Source organism: Mirounga leonina, unplaced genomic scaffold, assembly GCF_011800145.1.
Source record: "Mirounga leonina isolate KUSES-001 unplaced genomic scaffold, KU_Mleo_1.0 Mir_176, whole genome shotgun sequence".
Lineage (NCBI taxonomy): Eukaryota > Metazoa > Chordata > Mammalia > Carnivora > Phocidae > Mirounga > Mirounga leonina.
The window spans coordinates 40,701,716-40,722,656 of record NW_023270454.1 but is presented as its reverse complement, the minus strand read 5'-3'; the positions used below and the strand labels follow the sequence as shown (position 1 = coordinate 40,722,656).

Here is a 20,941-nt window from a genome sequence, read left to right as displayed (position 1 = left end):
GGTTATGAGAAACATCTCTCCCCCCCCCCCCCAGATTTCTGTAGCTAAATGAGCTTTCAACAAATCCAATTGCATCGTTCGCAAATTAAAGGTCAATTTAAATATTGTCCTCTTTAATTCAGAATGTACTTTTATACTTTATATTACAAAGTCTCTTGGAACATCTAATCCAACTTCCTTACTTTACAGATAAGAAATTTGATATCATAAAAATTAACTGATAAGCTCAGTTTAACACAACTGGTAAGAACAGAACCAAGACCTAATTCTGCTGATTTCCAATAATATTTCCATTTCTAGGTCTGTGCCTGGTTGAAATCTTGCCAGCAAGATTTCTTAGATATTTAGCATATTAGTTGGTGAACATCAGGGTGCATTGAACACACACAAAAAGATAAATTCCTTGTGATTCTGGGGTCCTAAGGGCTAGGAGTTTTAAAATAGTCATATATTCTTCATTTTGATTTTTTCACACCAATTTCTTGTACTAATTACATTATATCTCTTAGCCCTCAGTATCTTCTTGCTATAGCTACGAAGAGAAACCGTTTTCTGTTCTAGTAATATTGACATGAGGGTCATTTTTTTTAAATCTGTTCACTTCTTCTAGGAAGAACACATCCAGACTATACCCAAAAAATTCCAGTTCTCTAGGAGAAACATATATAGCTTGAGGTATTACAGAAGATGTGTCAGCATCTGGCTACCCAACACTGCACATTTCCTTAGTTGCTCTGAAATGTGTACTCTGAAGTTCTTACCCCATGTCTACTTACAATGACTCACCGTCTGAACCTTGAAGGATGGGAAGAATTTTAGGTAGAAATGTGGAAGAGGGGAATTAAGGTCAAGAAATAATCCTGTGGTTCAAGAGCAAAACTGAATATTTCCTTTAAAATACTGCTTCACAGCAATAGTGTCCTCCAAACATTTTTTTGGAACAGGGTAGCCATCTCACACTTACATAGTATCTGAATTTTTCCCGAACATTAACCTCTTTTGTCTCTTATCCTCAGTGCTCTGACCTCACAGTTGCTCACTAAAACTCTACCAGCCTGAGACATCCATGTGTTGAGGCAGGGAACATGAGAAGGCCCCTGTCACTGTTCCCAGTGCACCAAAAGGTGGGGCGACTTGTGGGCCCACGACATGTTAGGGATGCAATGGGGAAAAGAGGTCCAGTCTCCTGACACTCTCTTCTATGCTCTACCCACCAAATCACATGGCCTTCCCAAACAGTTGACATTTCTAACATGAAATGTTATAAGAAAGAATAACAATAAAGTGCAGTGTTGGACAAATACCCCATCTATAGTCTTGCTTAATGCGCAAACTTCCAATAGTGAGCTCCTGTCTCGATGTGATAAGGCCAGCTCTTGCAGCTGCTGGTTTGGGTTTGGTTCCCTCCTGACTTGCAGTTGATAGAAGTCTTATCTCGCAAAAGCAAACTCTTAGAAGAACACACCCTACATATGAAATGCCTTAAGTAGTTTCCAAGTCAGAAAACTAACTTTTCTAAGTGCTATAGTTTTTTGGGGGTTTTTTTGTTTTTTTGTTTTTTTGGGTTTTTTTTGCATTGTGATGACCATGAAGATTGATTGATAAATTTATCTGTGGAAGTTTTACACAGCTAATTTGTGATCAGACAGAGAAAAAAACTCACATGTCCTCACTTCCAACTCAGTGTCTCTTTGGCCATACCCTCTTGTTTTATACAGAATGAATATACAAATGGGGATCTTGCCCATTCCAAAAAAATGTTTGGAGGACACCATTACTGTGAAGCAGTATTTTAAAGGAAATATTCAGTTTTGCTCTTGAACCACAGGATTGACAAACTCAATCCGGGTCGAGTTTGTAATAATATAGTCAGATGTCCATCCTATCTGTTGTCATTGATTTTTCTTTTCTGGAAGGATTTTAGGAAGCTAAAATAGCCAATTACAATTTAGAAAAATTGAGCTTCCTAAAGAATGTGATGACATTTGAGCCTAGTGTTTTGAATAGCCCTCAATATTTTGTTTGAACTGTCTGGTCAAGAGCTCTTAAAGAAAGGAGCAGCCTGTTAACTGGTGAATTTCGCGAGCGAGGTGTCCAATGCAATGGCCCAGTTTCTGCCTATCTACAGAATGGCATGCTCTGGCAGCTCCCATGCAGCCAAGTGGTCAGACTTCTGCCTTCCTTAACTTGATGGAATAACAGCTCCTCACTGAGTCCTCATTGTGGACTAGGATGACAACAGCTTCCCTCGAGGAACCTTGAATGTGATAGCTTGATTCTGGACTGCCCAGCTGCTGGCCATCTTCATCGTCCCAAATCATTGTTGAGGCAGCAGGGATAGAGAGAAAAATCAGCCTCTTATCTCAGCCACTGCACTTTCTTCAGCCCAGACAGAAAGAAAGCAAGGGATATTTATCTCCACCTTCCCAGTGAGAAAGGAGGTCAGAGTTCTAGTCCTGGCTTTGCCACTAACTGGTTGAGGATCTGAATAGGTCACTGAATTTATCTGGGTGAAAGTTTCTTGCTTCTAATATGAGAGTAATGAACAGATATTGCCTGAGGAACTTCACTAGTCCAAAATCATGGACATTTATATGGCTGAGATAATAATATTCGTATTTAACACATTGCCTATTCACTACACTCTGGGTATCCTCTCCTGCCATCTTCAAGACAATTACCTGAGTGCATAATATTATATATTAATCATTATTTGTAGAGAAAAATAAAGATCAGAAACATTGCCTAACTTGCCTAAGATATTCAGTTGATAAATGGCAGAGCTGGGTTTTGAATTCAGATCTAGTTGACTGCAGAATTGTCTCTGAAGGTCTACCATGATCTATGCAGAATAAAAAGAATGAGAGCAGCAAATAAGTTGCTTCCAGACATTAAATTCTCAACAAATTTATGCAACAACTCTCAAGCAAGCCTTCACTTATGGCAAATCAGGGCTAACTGAAAAGATACAAAAATAATAATTCACCTTGTGCATAACCTGAGATGGCAGGGGTGTACCTCTACCATGGAAGTGTAGGGTGCATAGAATGGAAGTAGCCACATTATGGAAAGACAGATGTTACTGGTTAGTAACAACTTGTTAGCTGAAATTTCACTTTTTTGAGCCAAGCTTCTTCCAATCCAGTTACTACTGCCTACTCCAAATCCTCAGAACCAGAGAGGATTTCACATACTTTAGGTGTGCCAGCTTTATTTAAGACATTGGCATTTTGGTAGTTGAACTCCCTGCACACATTAGTTTTGAGCTTAAAGAAGTTAGGCAGGATGTGAAAAATTCTAAAAGTGAAAATTTTATCCCAAAGTTCTCACACCACCGATACTTTCTGCCACCGGTTGAACAACGACAAACAGCAATAATAGAATTCTCAATCCTGACTGCATATTGGAATCATCTGGGGTACGCAGGCCTGAGATTCTAGTGTGTTGCCAGCAGTGAGAGCCATTGCTCCAGACTAAATTCACACGTAGAAACTTCATTTTCCCGGGTTTTGAGATCTATTCTTGTATTTCCTAAGGTTCTTACATCACCCTTATCTAGAGCTTGAGCAAATTCAGAAAACAATTGGATATTAGCCTGAGTTGCTTGAGAAATAATAACACTCACCATTTGTCCTATTAAACGATGGCATTTCTTGTGATTTTGTCTTAGAAAAGTCCCTCTCCCCCACATCTGATTTAACTTTATGCGTTTTCCAAAGGTAAGTTCCTCAGTGTGTGAACATACTGGAATATGAACATAGTGGAATGGTTCAGATGGAAACGTGAGTAGTGGGCCAGGAGCCTCACACCCTGTGTCCGTGGCCCCTGGGAGCAGCTCCACGGAATTCCACAAGAACTTAGTTGGGAAATCCTCAGTCTAAAACTGAGTTTTCAAATTGCAAAATGAGATCCCTTGTGGAGGAGTTGGCAGACTTTCTGTAAAGGGACAAAGAATAAATATTTTAGGTTTTGTGGGTCACATGGTTGGTTTCTGTTACAACTTTGTCGTTACAGTGCAAGACCAGCCATAGACAGTATGTAAGCCAAAGCATAAGTAAATAAGTATGGCTTTGTTCCACTAATTGTTTATGGACACTAACATTTTAATTTTATGTAATATTCACATGTCACAAATATTATTCTTCTTCTGGTTTTTTAAAACACTTAAAAGGTAAAAACCATTGTTAACTTGAAGGCTGTACGAAACCAGGTGGTGGACTGGATTTGGCTCCCGGGCTGTAGTATGCTGGTGCTTCTGTTAAGGTATGTAGAATCTCTGGCTATGGAAGTCAATCATCACTATTTTTTAGGGAGAGCTCCTCCAACATGTAGTCAGGATAGTGAATTCCTATAGTAATTGGCCTTGAAATCAATTCACTGCGTCGTTACTACTGCATTAAAATATTAAATTGTATAAAATAGAAGAGAGTGCATCACATAATAAGGACAGTTATTATTTTGTGGAATTTTGTTTCATATAGGTTTATGTATTTGTGTAGAGTGAGTTGCAGCGTACACTCACTACGTCTTAATCACATTTGAATGCGTCTTGAGGTTGAGATACCTTGCTATCCCTATGTGAATACCTGGCCTCCAGAGGGGCTGAGGGAATCAAGAGCCCATGACACAAGTGAGATCCATTCAAGGCACCTATGAGCTGTTGGCTAGTTGGCTCCATCCTAGAACAATCTTACCCAACTTTTATAGGGCCCATAAAAGCAGTTGGAGTTTCTATATGTACTGTGCCCCTTTAAAACGACTTTGGGGTTCTGAGAGAGAATTCTTTAAAAACATAAAGTTAGCCAACAGGATAATTACAAAGAGGCTATATATCTTCAAAACACGTAAGAGGATAAAGGCAAACTGACCATCGCAGATATGTCAAAACATCAGAAATAAATCATTAAAAAAAGAAAATATGGAATAAAGATAACGAAAGATACTAAATGTCAGTTGTGAATCCATAAATGCATATAAATGAAATTTCCACATTAAAATACAAAGACCTTTAGACTGAGTCAAAATAGACAGGAATAAAGGACCCCAACAAATGTATGCTAGATCACAAGGAACACAAATAAAACAGAAGAATGCAAAATGTGTAAAGAATAAGTGCAAAGGTATATTAGACAAATCAAGATAAATAAAAATAGGAATCAAAATTTTAAAAATAGATAAAGTAGAATTAAAGGCAAAGACATGTAAAAAGACATGGAGGATTAAGTGATATTCTTAAAGGGTATATTGCACAATGATTCTTAGGTAAATATGGACCATTATATCCCCAGAACATAGCAACAAGAAATACCAAGCAAAAGAAGAAATTGACAGAATTACAATAGCAGTGGAACAATTTTAACAGTGTTCTCCAACTGTGATAGATTGATGAAGCAAAACAATAAACACTGACAGGACTTGAAAAACATCTGGCTTGCAATCACAATGATTGATGTTTACTTTTATGGAGTAATAAGTCAGTGAGAATAAACTTTATCATGTGTTGCTGCCTTCTATACCCTCATTTCGAAGTGACATTGCTGAATTGCCTGACAAGATGCTTTTGGGATCTGCACCTGACAGAATAGTTCAGGGAGGACTCCAAGAGGCATATTTGTGCAGTGTTTCTCCTAGCAGGATGCAATTTCACTGCCACAATTCGTCTTGCCAGTTGCCTTCAACCCATGTACTATTCTCAGGTTTTGTACTTTGGGATTACTTTATTTCATTTGATTTTTAAATATAATCGTGCCTGAGAAATAAGTGGGAATCATCAAAGGGAGATCCCAAGATAAAAAGTCTATCTAGCCCAGATTAAAAGGAACAAAGGGCTAACATCATAGTCACACAATTTGGGCTCACTAACTGCACCAGAAGGAGAAGACAGACCATCAGCCTTGATTACAGTCTCTGCGTTAGAGAAAGCACGAGCAGAGCACTGAGCGACATTGTTGCAAGAGTAAGGAAGAGCCAAGCCTGGAACATCACTCTGTAAGAGAGAAATCAGGCAATTTAATGTATTGAATAAGTGCACAGATTCTAGAGCCAGCGTGCATGTGTTCAAACTAATTTCCCTAAATACTAGCTGAGACCTTGGGCAGTGTGGCTAATCACTCTGTACCTTTGTTTCATCTTTTGTGAAATGGGGATGATAATTGTCTCTATCTTACAGGTTATCGATTGAGTTAAATGAGTTAAAATATGTCTAAGTTTTGCACAAATAGAAAAGCCAGTCTTAAATATGGAATTGTTAGGAACCACAAATAACCCAACTAATCTTGAAAAGGAACAGAGGTGAAAGACTTACACTTCAAAATTTCAAAACTTGGTACAAAGCAACAGTAATCAAAACAGCGTGTTGCTGCTCAAAGAATCAATGGAAGAGAATTGAGAGTATGGAAGTAATCCCATACCTATACCAGCTGATTTTCAACAAGGGTGCCAGACCATTAAGTGGTGAAACAATAGTCTCGTCAACGAATTGTGCTGGGACAACTAGTATCCTAACGCAAAAGAATGAAGTTGGATTCTTATCTCACACCATTTAAAAATATCAAATCAAAACACGGACCAAAGACATAAATGTAAGGGTTAAAACTATAAAACCCTTAGTTGGAAACATGGAGTAAGCCTCTATGACCCTGGATTTGCAGTCAGTGGTTTTCTTTTTAAGATATGATGCCAACGGGCACCTGGGTGGCTCAGTCGGTTAAGTGTCCGCCTTCGGCTCAGGTCATGATCCCAGGATCATGGGATCAAGCCCCACATGGGGCTCCCTGCTCAGCGGGAAGCCTGCTTCTCCCTCTTCCCCTGCCTGCTGCCCCCCTTGCTTGTGCTCTCTCTCTCTCTGTCAAATAACTAAATAAAAGCTTTAAAAAAAGATATAATGCCAAAATATATGTAACAAAATTTTAAAAAGTAGATAAATTGGACTTCATCAAAATCAAAAACTTTCATGTATCAAAGGATGCTCTCAAGAGAGTAAAAAGAAGATCCACAGGGTGGGAGAAAATATTTGCAAATCATCTGTCTGCTAAGGGTCTAGTATCCAGAATACATAAAGAACTGTTATAATGTAACAAAAACACAAACAACCCAATTTAAAGATGGGCAAAGAACTCAGGTAGACATTTCTCCAAGAAGATATACAAATGGACAACAAGCACATGAAAATATGCTTAATACCATCAGTCACTAAGGAAATGCAGATCAAAACCACAATGAGATACGACTTCACACACCTACTAGAAAATAACAAGTGTCTAATCGCAGGAAACAAAGTGAGGGTTGCTGGAGTGGGGGGTGGGGTGGGAGGGATGGGGTGACTGGGTGATACACACTGGGGAGGGTATGTGCTCTGGTAAGCACTGCGAATTGTGCAAGACTGTTGAATCTCAGATCTGTACCTCTGAAACAAATAATGCAATATATGTTAAGAAAAAAAAAGAAGAAGAAGGTAGCAGGAGGGGAAGAATGAAGCAGGGGAAATCGGAGGGATAGACGAACCATGTGAGACGATGGACTCTGAAAAACAAACTGAGGGTTCTAGAGGGGAGGGGGGTAGGAGGATGGGTTAGCCTGGTGGTGGGTATTGAGGAGGGCACATTCTGCATGGAGCACTGGGTGTTATGCACAAACAATGAATCATGGAACACTACATCTAAATCTAATGATGTAATGTATGGGGATTAACATAAGAATAAAAATAATAATAATAATAATAATAATTAAAAAAACAAAAAAAAACTCAAAATAAAAATGACATATATCTGTAAAAAAAAAAAAAGAAAATAACAAGTGTGGCTGGAGATGTGGAGAGACTGGAGCTCTCATACACTCCTGGAGGGACTGTAGAGTAGTTCAGCTTCTGTGGAAAAAGTATGGCATCTCCTCAATAAGTTATATATAAAATACCATATGACCCCAAATTTCTAGTCCTAGGTCAACTCAAAAGAGAATCAAAAACAGATGTAAAAAAAAACCTGTACAAAAATCTTTATAACAACACCATTTACAAAAGCCAAACAAGGGGCGCCTGGGTGGCTCAGTTGTTTAAGTGACTGCCTTCGGCTCAGGTCATGATCCTGGAGTCCTGGGATCGAGTCCCGCATTGGGCTCCCTGCTGGGCGGGGAGTCTGCTTCTCCCTCTGACTCTCCCCCTCTCATGCTCTCTCTCTATCACTATCTCTCTCAATTAAAAAAAAAAATCAAAAAAAAAAAAACCAAACAAGTAGAAATGACCCAACGTTCATCAACTGATGAATGAATAGATAAAATGTGGTATATCCATGCAATGGAATAAATACAACCTGGATGAAACTTGAAAACAGTATGCTAAGTGATGAAGCCAGACATAAAAGGCCATGTATTGTATAATTACATTCATATGAAATATTCAGAACAGGAAAACTGATAGAGACAGAAAGCAAATTAATGGTTACCAAGGCTGGTGGGAGGGGAAATGAGAATTTAATGTATCTGGTATTTCCCTTTAGGGTTATGAAAATGTTCTGAAACTAGATAGTAGCTATGGGTGTACAACATTGTGAATATACTAAATACCACCAAGTTGCATATGTAAAAATGGTTAAAATGGTGAAATTTGTTACATGTATGTCTCTACAATAAAAAAATTAAATATATGTACCTGAATGAGAGTAGTGCTTGGCACTAAATAAATGCTCTATGAATACTGGTATTATTCTTTGGAATCTAACTGTATGCAGAACCTAACCTATACTATACCAATCTAGAGATGGATATGCCAAAGATGATTAAATAACAATTTATAGAACTTTGTACAATAAAGATGACATCTTCCTTTTAGTGCTTACATATAATAATTTGGGTTACAAAGAAACTCAACCAAAATCCCAAAGTGGAAATTATATAGGGCATAGTGTCTGACCACAATACAATAAAATGAGAAATTTATATGGGAAAAAAGTGAAGGAAATAATAAAATTTAAGGAAGTAACCAACTGCAACAAAGTAAAGTATTAATGCAGGAATTATTGACTATTTTGAAATTGAAGCAAGAACACCTTTTAACCAAAGTTTAGTCATAATGGCCAAAAGTAAACTCACAAAACACACAATCTCAACTGATCATTAAACAAAAAATGATAATAAATAAAATGAGCAAAAGAATAGCAAAATAAAGCTTACAGAAATTAAGGAAGGAGTCAATAAAGATAAGAGCAAAAATGACTAAGTATAAAATAATGAAATTGATTAATATGTCAAAATATTTTTTGAAGAATTAATAAAATAAACCATTACAAGTTTCAATCAAGACACATTGAGAACATAAAACACAAATATGTAATTTTAGGAATGAGAAAAGATGCATAAAATTCACAGATAACATTTTTTTTTAAAGATTTTATTTATTTATGTGACACAGAGAGACACAGCGAGAGAGGGAACACAAGCAGGGGGAGTGGGAGAGGGAGAAGCAGGCTTCCCGCCGATCAGGGAGCCCGATGCGGGGCTTGATCCCAGGACCCTGAGATCATGACCTGAGCCGAAGGCAGTCACTTAACTGACTGAGCCACCCAGGCGCCCCTCACAGATAACATTTTTAATTAAAAACCATTAATTAAAATAAAACATACTTATCAAATTCAACACCCAAAGAACAAATAATAATCCAATCAAGAAATGGGCAGAAGACATAAACAGACATTTCTCCAAAGAAGACATCCAAATGGCCAACAGACACATGAAAACATGCTCAATGTCACCTGGCATCATGGAAATACAAATCAAAACCATAATGAGATACGACCCAGCAATTGCACTACTGGATATCTACCTCAAAGATACAAATGTAGTGATCTGAAGGGGTACATGCACCCCGATGTTTATAGCAGCAATGTCCACAATAGCCAAACTATGGAAAGAGCCAAGATGTCCATCGACAGATGAATGGATAAAAGAAGTGGTATATATATATACAATGGAATATTATGCAGCCATTAAAAGGAAATGAAATCTTGCCATTTGCAACGACGTGGATGGAACTGGAGGGTATTATGCTGAGCAAAATAAGTCAATCAGAGAAAGACATGTATCATATGATCTCACTGATACGAGGAATTCTTAATCTCAGGAGACAAACTGAGGGTTGCTCGAGTGGTGGGGGGTGGGAAGGATGGGGTGGCTGGGTAATAGACACTGGGGAGGGTATGTGCTATGGTGAGTGCTGTGAATTTTGTAAGACTGTTGAATCACAAACCTGTACCTCTGAAACAAATAATACATTATATGTTAAAAAAAAGAAGAAGATAGTAGGAAGGGAAAAATGAAGGGGGGGAAATCAGAGGGAGAGACGAACCATGAGAGACTATGGACTCTGAGAAACAAACTGAGGGTTCTAGAGGGGAGGGAGGTGGAGGGATGGGTTAGCCTGGTGATGGGTATTAAAGAGGGCACGTATTGAATGGAGCACTGGGTGTTATATGCAAACAATGAATCATGGAACACTACATCAAAAACTAATGATGTAATGTATGGTGATTAACATAACATAAAGTTTAAAAAATGGAAAAAAAAAAAACCCACAATGAGATACTTCCTCACACCAGTCAGAATGATTAAAATTAACCACTCAGGAAACGACAGATGTTGGCGAGGATTTGGAGAAAGAGGAACCCTCTTACACTGTTGGTGGGAATGCAAGCCACTCTGGAAAACAGTATGGAAAACAGTATGGAGTTTCCTCAGAAAGTTGAAAATAGAGCTACCCTATGACCCAGCAATTGCACTACTGGGTATTTACCCCAAAGATACAAATGTAGTGATCCGAAGGGGCACACTCACCCCAATGTTTATAGCAGCAATGTCCACAATAGCCAAATTATGGAAAGAGCCCAGATGTCCATCCACAGATGAATTAACAAAGAAGATGTGGCATATATATATATATATATATATATATATATATATATACATACCGTGGAATATTACCCAGCCATCAAAAAATGAGATCTTGTCATTTGCAATGACGTTTGTGTGGAACTAGAGGGTGTTATGCTAAGCGAAATAAGCCAATCAGAGAAAGACAATTATCACATGATCTCGCTGATATGTGGAATTTAAGAAACAAAACAGAAGATCATAGGGGAATAGAGGAAAGAAATAAAACAAGATGAAATCAGAGTGGGAGACAAACCATAAGAGATTCTTTTTTTTTTTTTAAAGATTTTTTATTTATTTATTTGAGAGAGAGGATGAGAGGAGAGAGAGAGCACACGAGAGGGGGGAGGGTCAGAGGGAGAAACAGACTCCCTGCCGAGCAGGGTGCCCGATGCGGAACTCGATCCCGGGACTCCAGGATCATGACCTGAGCCGAAGGCAGTCGCTTAACCAACTGAGCCACCCAGGCGCCCAAACCATAAGAGATTCTTAAGCATAGGAAACAAACTGAGGGTTGCTGGAAGGGGGAGTGATGGAAGGATGGAGTAACTGAGTGATGGACATTAAGGAGGGCACGTGATGTAATGAGCTCTGGGTGTTATATAAGACTGATGAATCACTGACCTCTACCTCTGAAACTAATAATACATTACATGTTAATTGAATTTAAATAAAAAATGAAAAGATAAAATAAAGTAAAGTAAAATAAAATAAAATAAAAAGCGTCTTGGAAAAATATATATGATTGAGCATCTAATGAAAAGAAGCCTGAGAAATAAATAGCCGTAAAAAAGGAACACTGTCAAAAATTTCCCTCAAGAGATACATTCAATGAGGAAATAATTAGGCAAATGAAACAAAACAACTCTTTTGGAGCCTTCAAAAAAATCAATGCCATTAAAAAAAAAGTTGGGTAATTATTCTAAACTAAAATAGATGCAGCAACCAAATTCAATGAACGAATGTAGGTTAAAATTTGATTTTAAATAAAAACAGCTATGAAAGACATTCAAGGGACAATTGGAAAAATGTGAATATAAAGATTATATTATGGTATTACTATTAATATTGTTAAATTTGAAATAATGTGATTATTTAGGAGAATGTCCTTTTTCTTAGGAGATGAATGTGAAAATGATTATAGGTGAAGTGTCATAATGTCTGTAACTTACGTTCAAATGACACGACAAAAGTATATGTATATTTATACACTTATAGACAGATAAAGAAAATATGATCAATTATTCACAATTATTGAATCAAGAAAGATAATATATGAATATTTCTGCTAGTCTTCTTTGAGTTTTTCCATGTGCTTGGAATTTTTCAAAATAAAAATTTAGAGAAAAGAAATGGGATAATATAATTTACCATATTCGTGTACACATGAAGAAAATATATTTTTTGCCTATTCTTGTAAAAAAATCCTTCTACTATAATTAGAAGAGATGACTTCTTCAAAATATCTTTAAAACTGGCACATAGTGATTAATAAATTATTTTTGAATAAAAAGGCAAAAATTCATTTACCTTTTTGATAGCAAATGCATGTGTGCACACAAATGAATTGCAGAAAAAATTGATATATAACAAATATAGGTAAAATAATCCTAAAACAAATATTAAATGCAGCACAATATTAAAAGAATACAAGAGCCAAGGAACTGATACTAGGATGGGAAGCATAGGGCAATATGATAATATCCATTGATATAATTCATCGCTTCAACATATTGAAGAATAAAAATACAGTGAAAAAACAGAAACTAATAAGATGAACAGACATTCTTAAAGAAAAGCAAACAAATGTTGAAAAAATATTCCTGTTATACTTAGTATAATAGATATTTTCTCTCTCATGATAACTGTCAGGAAATTTATTATTATACCATTGAGATATGGAAGTCAACTTTCAAAGTTTCAACTATGATTCATAAAAGGTATTTTATAGAATTTTAGATCTTTTCTTGATTAAATCTCTTCACTTAAGGTTAGCGGGAAATTTCTTAACATGATAAGGATAATTTACTGAAAGCAACAGACATCATAATTAATGGTGTGACATTCATATTATAGACAGTCTCAAGACAAGGATGACTACTATCATGACCATTATAGAACATTAACATATATAACATTGAGAAATTCTAATAAATGCAATATGATAGGAAAGGAGCAGCTATATGTATTTATTTCAAGTGAAGAAACAAAATTTCTTTTTATAAGGAATACAGTTGCCTAATTTTGAAAATTGAAGAGAATCAACTATCTTAACAAAAAAAAAGGTTAGTGATGTCACTTACAAAACGAACATATACAAAGTAATAAATTCATGTTAGGCTATCAATAAACAATTTGAAAATACAATGAAACTTTTTTTTTAAAGATTTCATTTTCATTTATTTGAGAGAGAGAGAGCACGCGTGAGAGAGCATGAGGATCGGGAGGGACAGGGAGAAGCAGGCTCCCAGCTGAGCAGGGAGCCTGATGTGGGACTCGATCGCGGGACCCTGAGATCATGACCTGAGGCGAAGGCAGACGCTTAACCGACTAAGCCACCCAAGTGCCCCAGAAACATGTTTTAATTAAGACAATAACAGAACATGTAAAATACCTCTTCAAAGAGGAAACATAAATTTATCTAAAGTTTCTTTCAGAATTTTTTCAACTCTTTGGAGGATGTAAGAGAGGACTCAGTAGAAAAACATGATATATTCCCAATTCAGAGATTTACTATTACAAAATTTTTTATTTGCCATGAGCTAATTTACTCTTTTAATTCCATCATTCATTCTATACTAACCAAATAACATGGGAATGCTTTTATGTTGCATAAGGGATAACTTTCCCAAATGATTCTGAAACTCATCTGGAGGAATAGACAAAAACTTCTGGCTTCCGGTCAAGGAAACCAGCTTGTTGCAGACCAAGCCTCCTGTCCATGGGAAGTAGAAGAGCTGAGCAGATGGAAAGCATCTAGGGAGGGCATCAGAGCTGACCAGGACAGCAGGCTCTGGAGGTGGAGGGGAGGTGCAGATGCGTGAGCTTGACGTTGGCCAGCAGCTCTCCTCTGAAGACATTTGTCTATTTGCAAGTGAGGCCTGAGAGGCTGTGAAACTTGTGAGAGATTTTAATGGTCTCACAGAACTAGGGGTTCAGGGCCCACTGAGGACAAGAAGCTACAACAAACGCTGCGAATTTTAAGTTGGGGCCCCCAAAATGCTACTCCCTAGAAGTAGGGGTGAACAGAAAGAGAGCTTTCCAGAAGACCAAATGCCGGCTGCAGCTCTCAGAGCCTTGGTTGCTGAGTGGATGAAGATGTTTCTTCTCCAGGAACTGCCCACCAGAAGCCAGGGTCTCAGCTGGCTCTGCTCTGCCTGCCCTCACTCACCTCACCCCCAGATCTGACTCGGAGGGATCCTGGCTATATTTTAAATTATGATATTTTATTCACCATTGATTTTTTGAATTAATCTTGAGTTTTAAAAAATATTTCATGAAAGTATTTATCTTGATGACTTAAGGTTTTGGTGCCCCCTTAAATTTGGTCCTGAGACCTCTCCTCTTACATCTTTGCTTTGTGGGCTGGTATCATGCTCGGGAACGGAGAGAGGAATGTACAATGTTTTATGATTTAGGGCTTATGATGTTTTTAGAGTCGCTTAATTTCTGAGACAGGCATGGGCCAGAACACTCCCTGACTCCCATGATGTGATAGAAGTGTCTCAGTGAATAAAGCATCCTAAGGTTCTATATGCTGCCACTTTTCTGATACTCTTAGCTGCTAGAATGTGGCAGTTGGCAGCTTGGGGCTGTGTATCATAACAGAGTTATGCATCATAACAGATGTGTATGAGTTGTGTATCATAACAGAAACAAACCCTATAAAAATGGAAAATGGGAAAATTATTAATGATGGTTTATCTCATCTGTTCACCAACAATTCTTGCTTTTTTTTCTCTACCAGATCCCTGAAATCAGTTTCACCAGACATTGTAACCAAGTTTATTTGAGTAGTAATAACCACAATGAAATGCATCTACCAGGATCTTGGTTTTCCTGTTAATATTTATCAACATTGCTTCCTGATAGAGGCCTCTCAGAAAACAGAGATTTGTTCAGTTTGCTTTTAAATTTTTTTAACTTTTCCTAATTACATTTTATGATTCTCCTTGCAGAAAATTTAAAAAGCATCAAAAAACAAGAAAAAAAGTCACCTACAATCCCAACACCCGGAGATAACCCTGGGATGTTTCTTCTCAGGACTGTTGCTTTAGTTTCCATCTAGATCATGTATCACAGAAGACCACACAGATAGATACTTATTGAATATGCAGAAATGATGATAATGGCTGGAAATCTATTACCCATCTGCTTTTGTCGGTAACTTACTTGGTAATTCATGAGCTGTGGTTTCAGAGACATCTTGAGTAGAAATATAACCTATAAAGACAAGTTGGGGAAATCACTTAAAATGTGCCTCCTAAATTGGTTCATAGATGTATTCAATAATCCTCTAGAAACCAAAGTAAAAAAAAAATTCATCAAAAGAGGGTTAAGTCTGGCTTCCCAATTTAAAATTAATATGTCAGGGTTATAAATAAATAAGCCAAAACCAAGAGTTGGACACCTAACCAACTATGCCACACAGGAACCCCGAGTGTGTGTCAGTTTCCAGGTACCATCTTCTTTCCCCTCTCTTAGGGATCCTTCCCCAGGCATTCATCGCGGGTGTCCGTTTCTTTCTAAAAATCCAATTTCACTCCAAGCTAGTGAGATTCATAGGTTTGGGAACTACACTACAGTTTATCTCAGGCTGAGCTTTGAGAAGTCACTGAAGTTTAGAGATGGAAGGGATTTTAGGGACTATTTATTCCGTGTTTTATTCAATAGACACAAGGAAACTGAGGATGGATAGATTCTCCACAGTTAAATTAGTCTGCAGCAAAATTTTGGTCATTTGTCATTTCTGCAGCTACTATTTATTGAGTGCTTACTTTGCGTCTAGCAATGTGTGGGGTGCGTAAGTAAAGACACAGGTTTTACTTTGAAGAAATTAAAGTGGTCCCCGAAACCCAGCTTGGAACGCTTTCTTATAACTTCTACATGGGCAGAAAGACTCTCTTGGATCACCAAAGAAAAAGGAGATGCCTTGTTTCTTCACTTAGTCATTCTAAGCATGTGCTTTTCAAACTGATATACCTACAGATGTATGTAGTAAGATGCTAAAGGTATCAGGGTTAATCTACACGGAGCTCTCATTTTGTCTAAACAACCGAAAACAAATATTCCTTCTTTTCTTCTCCCACCTCCCTCTCTTTACTTGCTTCCTTGTTGATTCAACCGATCTCCTACTACATGTGAAGAGCTGTACTCGATTCTGGAGATACACTAATGAATAAAACAGCCATAATACCTGTGCCTTTGGATCTTCCAATTAAATCGGTATATTGTGGCCTAGAATATAAATTTTGCATAAATTTTAAAGTAAAATCAGGAAATTTTAAGAGGGTCGTGGTTTATGACATCATTTGCTGGTCGGAGTGCTGCAATACTCTATTCTCAAATTCCTTCTTAGCGCCCGAATCAGATTTTCAAAGAAAAGCTTTGAACACACTGTTTTCTCCTGTGTCAGAGCTTCTGCCCTTGCTCTTCCCTTTACCTTCAATGCCTTGCCCCAAGATTTCTCAAGCTGGCTTTTTTCGTGGTTCACTTCTCAGCATAAATGTTACTTACTCAGAGAAAAATTTCCTGCTACCCTTTTGTAAATCAGCCTGCTGCGTTATGTTCATCACCTTTCCGGGGTTAATTTTCTTTGTGTTATTTACCACTGTTCTTACGTTACTAGTTTACTTATTCGGTTTAATGTTGGTGTTCCCTCCCACTGTCTGCCCCCACCCACCCCGAGTGGATCCTCCCCAGGAGCTCACCGATCTTACTGCTGTGGCCTCAGTGTCCAGCCCCTGGCATGTAAGTGCTGAAAGAGCACATGAATTCTGGGACCAGGAATCAAATAATCTCAAGAGAACTTACTCTCTATTTAGAGGATGACATCTGATAAATTTAGAATTAGAAATATTGGTTTTACCCTTAAGATTTCTAGGGAAAGAAAAATCATCTTCTTTTTTTTTCTCCCTAGCCAAAGATGTTTAACCAGCCTCACACTCTCCAGATTCTCCACTTCAACTGCTGAGGGGTGGGGGGTGGGGGCAGGACCCTGCTCAGACACCTTTCCATTATTCTGTAAAGGAGTCACGTCCACAGAATTTCTTCAGAGGGTTTCACAAAAGGCCAAGATGGTAGCAGCATTGGCAATGAGGGCCAGGCGGCCTTTGGAGTCACGTGGCCTTGATCTCTCATGAAGTTTTCACAGAAGGCCTTAGTACGCCATTGCTTGAGCAGGTGTAGATATGAAGAATTTATTTCTTTTCCAGGAGACTTTTCCAAATATCCCACATCACCCCCACCGCAAAAAAAAAAAAAAAAAATGGGTAATGCATCTAGTTGGATTGAGGAGGCCCCCTTCCCCCTCTGAACAACACAAAGAACACCTTTTCTCTCTTCTGTGTAATAGCCCTACAAATACTGGAATATATTTAAATATTATACCACAGCCCCTCCCCTTGTTTTCTCTTCTTCAAATTGTCTTTGTACTTTGCTACTTGAAAAAAATTAGAGCAGTTTTGTTAGTGTTCTGTTTTCCTGTAATTTTCCCCCATTCTGACTTCTCAGAAATCATCATCACATACACAGGTTTGCTCCCTAGTCAACAATTACTATCATAGCTAAATTATTTATTAATTTACTATTACTTTGTTTAGTCCTTATTTCATTGCTGGGAGGCAGGTACCAACATTGTACACATTTTAAAGATGAAGACACTGAGGCCAAGAGAGGATACATTGCCTTAATATTCCCCAGCCTTTCCGACGCGGAAGCAGGTTTGAGCCTAGTTCTGTTAACCATTACACTATTTTATCCCCTAATATATGTTATAAAATGCCGGATCCTTTCCCTGTCTCCTACAGAGTGCCCAGTAGATCCTTGATCTGTGCTCCAGTTTGAGTCAGAGTAATATCTGGGGGCTAAATACATTTCAGGTAACTGCCTGCTTCTTATCTCTGTGCTGGGCACTAGTATTTCTAACACATAAACACTGCATTTGAGAAGACATTAACCATACCACTCTCAGGAAGAGCCCAAAAATATTGCTAATTTTTTACAACTTAATAATAGTCCATATTATGATCTCAGGGTCGTGAAATCGAGCCTCGCATTGGGCTCAGCGCTGAGCATGGAGCATGCTTGGGATTCTCTCTCCCTCTCCCTCTGCTCCTCCCTGCTCTCTCTCTCTCTCAAAATAAAAAAAATAGGGGTGCCTGTGTGGATCAGTCAGTTATGCATCTGCCTTCCGCCCAGGTCATGATCCCAGGGTCCTGGGATCGAGCCCTGTGTCAGGCTCCCTGCTCAGTGGGGATCCTGCTTCTCTCTCTCCTCCCCTCTCGTTCTCTCTCCCACTATCTCTGTCTCTCTTTCAAATAAATAAATAAAATCTTTAAAAATCATAAAATAAATAAAAATAAATAATACTCCATGTTATTTCTTTATCTTAATGCATTGATTTTGACATTTTGATTTCTCCCCAAACCACATAATACCTAAGCCAATTTTTCTTTTTCCTCCATCGTACCTCAGTAACAGACCACAGAGAGGGAAACAACTCCTCCATGAATTCAGAGTTCATGCTGTAGCTTGTACTCTTTTGGTGGGAGAAGGAGGAAATTAGAATTTTTTCAGAAAACTTTTTTGAAAACTGAGGACTGGATATCCACCTACATTAATGACTCTTTAATTTAGAAATTAAACACAAAGAAGGCAACAAATTTATTCACATGGAGATATTTCTTATAATATTTGATACAATTCTTTTCACTGTAGCTGGGCTTAGAACTGAAGCATGCTTCTCATACTGGAAAATTGTGATCCAGCCACAACTACTGAGCCCCTGAGCACCTTAATCCAATTCCGTCCGCCTTACCAGCTCAGTTCCAATAAAAATCCACCCACCATCTGAGATACTATTCATTCATTTATTCGTTTAAGTAAGCTAGAACTTAGAGCAGGCAGTTTATATTTTAATCTATAAAATTTAATATCCAACATAACAGCATCATGCTAAAAAACCCCACTTACCTGAGAGTAGTAATATAATTACTATTTTTTCGTACATCCTGAGATCATGAGCTGGCTCTCAATAGTCAGTGCTGGGAAACCACCAAAGACGGACTGGTGTGGCGGACCGTGGCTCCCGCCCGGGTGCTCTTATCTTTCAGACACACCTTTTTGAGGCACCAGTTGACAGGCCTGGGAGGCATTTTAAATTACGCAAATTTGTCAAACATCTGTCAGTAAAGATGCATGGATAGCTGCTTAACTGGCATTATTAAAGTGTTAAGTAAAATCTTCACTGCAGGGAACCGACTGCTACATGTCAAATTTACTTGGCATAAATTAAGTGGGCATTGCAAGGCAGTGGTCTTCAGGAGCTGCCCAACTGGGCCTTGAAGGCCTGAGGCGGGGGTCCTGACCCAGGCTGGGGTCGCTCTTAGGGAGCTAGAGACCTTCTCAGGTTTCATGTAGAGATCCTTGTGGGCCCAGATGAAAGTGACTTCTTACATGTGAACTGAATGTATTGGAGAACTTACATTGCCATTGACCGCTCTGAGGTTTGAAAGAACTCTCACACTCATGACAAGTCACACAGTGATCTGAGAATACATGAGACACAAGAATATTTCAGTTCAAACCAGAGTTTCAATGCAACAGCTAGAGCCCACATGGCGGGAGTCAGGGTGTCGTTCCTCCCCAAAATAGGCCTCACTAAGCAAGCACAAGTGCGTACCAGGACAATCATGCAAACACGCAAAAACAAAAGCAGATGACCCCAAAACCTTGTTGTAAAGCAGGTTAAAGTCAGGGGTATGGCCATCTGAGGAAGGTCCATTTTAAAGGGAGGCAGAAAACGAAACAATAAGAATTAGATCTGAAACAGCTCAAAAGAAGGCGATTTGGGTATTCTACTTAAATCTTCCTGTTAGAGCCGTGAGTATCTTTCCTGCTTGCCCCAGAAAATCGACTTGCTAAGTCAGGAATTTGTCAAATAAATTATATGTATATTTTTACCCAAAACGTGGTTTAAAAAACTATTTATGAAACTAATGGTTTGCACCTTCAGGAAATGGAGCCACAGAGAGAAAAAAAACCTTTTACTGGGGAAAAGATGGAGATAAATGTCAGCTAACATCCCAGACAGGGGCTCTGAGGGACACAGTAGGCGCTGAGATGCAAGCTTGAAGGGGGACTAAGACTGAGGGACACAGAGGGGGACTCTGAGGGACAGTGCAAGAACGATAAAGCCTCAGAATCCTAGAGCCCCTCTGAAGGTCCTGCCAATGCATGCAAAGCAATTATAGCAAAATTTACCCATAGTTAAAAGTAATCAATATTTAGGAAACCAATAGCTCACTTAAATTTAGTATTTGCTATGGCTGGGTATCAGGTTGGGTTGCAGAAATTGTTTTTAGCAGACAGTTGAATAAAGGAGATTTATTTTGGATGTTAATATGAGCAATAAGATTATTTCACATGATTTCATATTTTTAAGGTGAGAACAATTAGCACGAGCCTTAAAAATGCAATTTCCCTTTGAAAATAAGTAAATAGTCACTATCCTCACGCTGGATTACTAGGCAGGTATTAAAATCACATTTTTAAAAAATCAAATCAAATCGTGTTTTCAAAAACAGTAGATATGGAGACTCAAGATAAAAATGGAAAATGGCAAGATCCAAAACTGTATATACAAAAATAAAATCCTGTTTTGTTACCTCTGCCTGGAATACACTTACGCTCTTCTTACATGATCGACTTCTATTCTGCTTAAGATCTCAATTTAAGAGTACTTCCTCCAGGAAGCCTTCCCTGACTTCCTAAGTCTTCATCAGGGGCTCCTGTTCTGTACTTG

At 38.2% G+C, this 20,941-nt stretch overlaps 1 protein-coding gene across 1 annotated transcript in view; it reads right to left on the bottom strand.

Moving 5' to 3' along the window:
- Positions 1–19,880, bottom strand: part of LOC118022452 (glycophorin-A-like) — a 34,584-nt gene extending 14,704 nt beyond the window's left edge. The window contains exons 1-2 of the mRNA XM_035023215.1: positions 19,111–19,880; positions 15,310–15,360 (exon numbers count right to left, since the gene is read on the bottom strand). Coding sequence (XP_034879106.1) covers positions 15,310–15,360; positions 19,111–19,147 — 88 coding nt within the window. The 5' untranslated portion in view covers positions 19,148–19,880. The remainder of the gene's footprint in view (positions 1–15,309; positions 15,361–19,110) is intronic.
- Between the last annotated feature and the right edge of the window lie 1,061 nt (positions 19,881–20,941).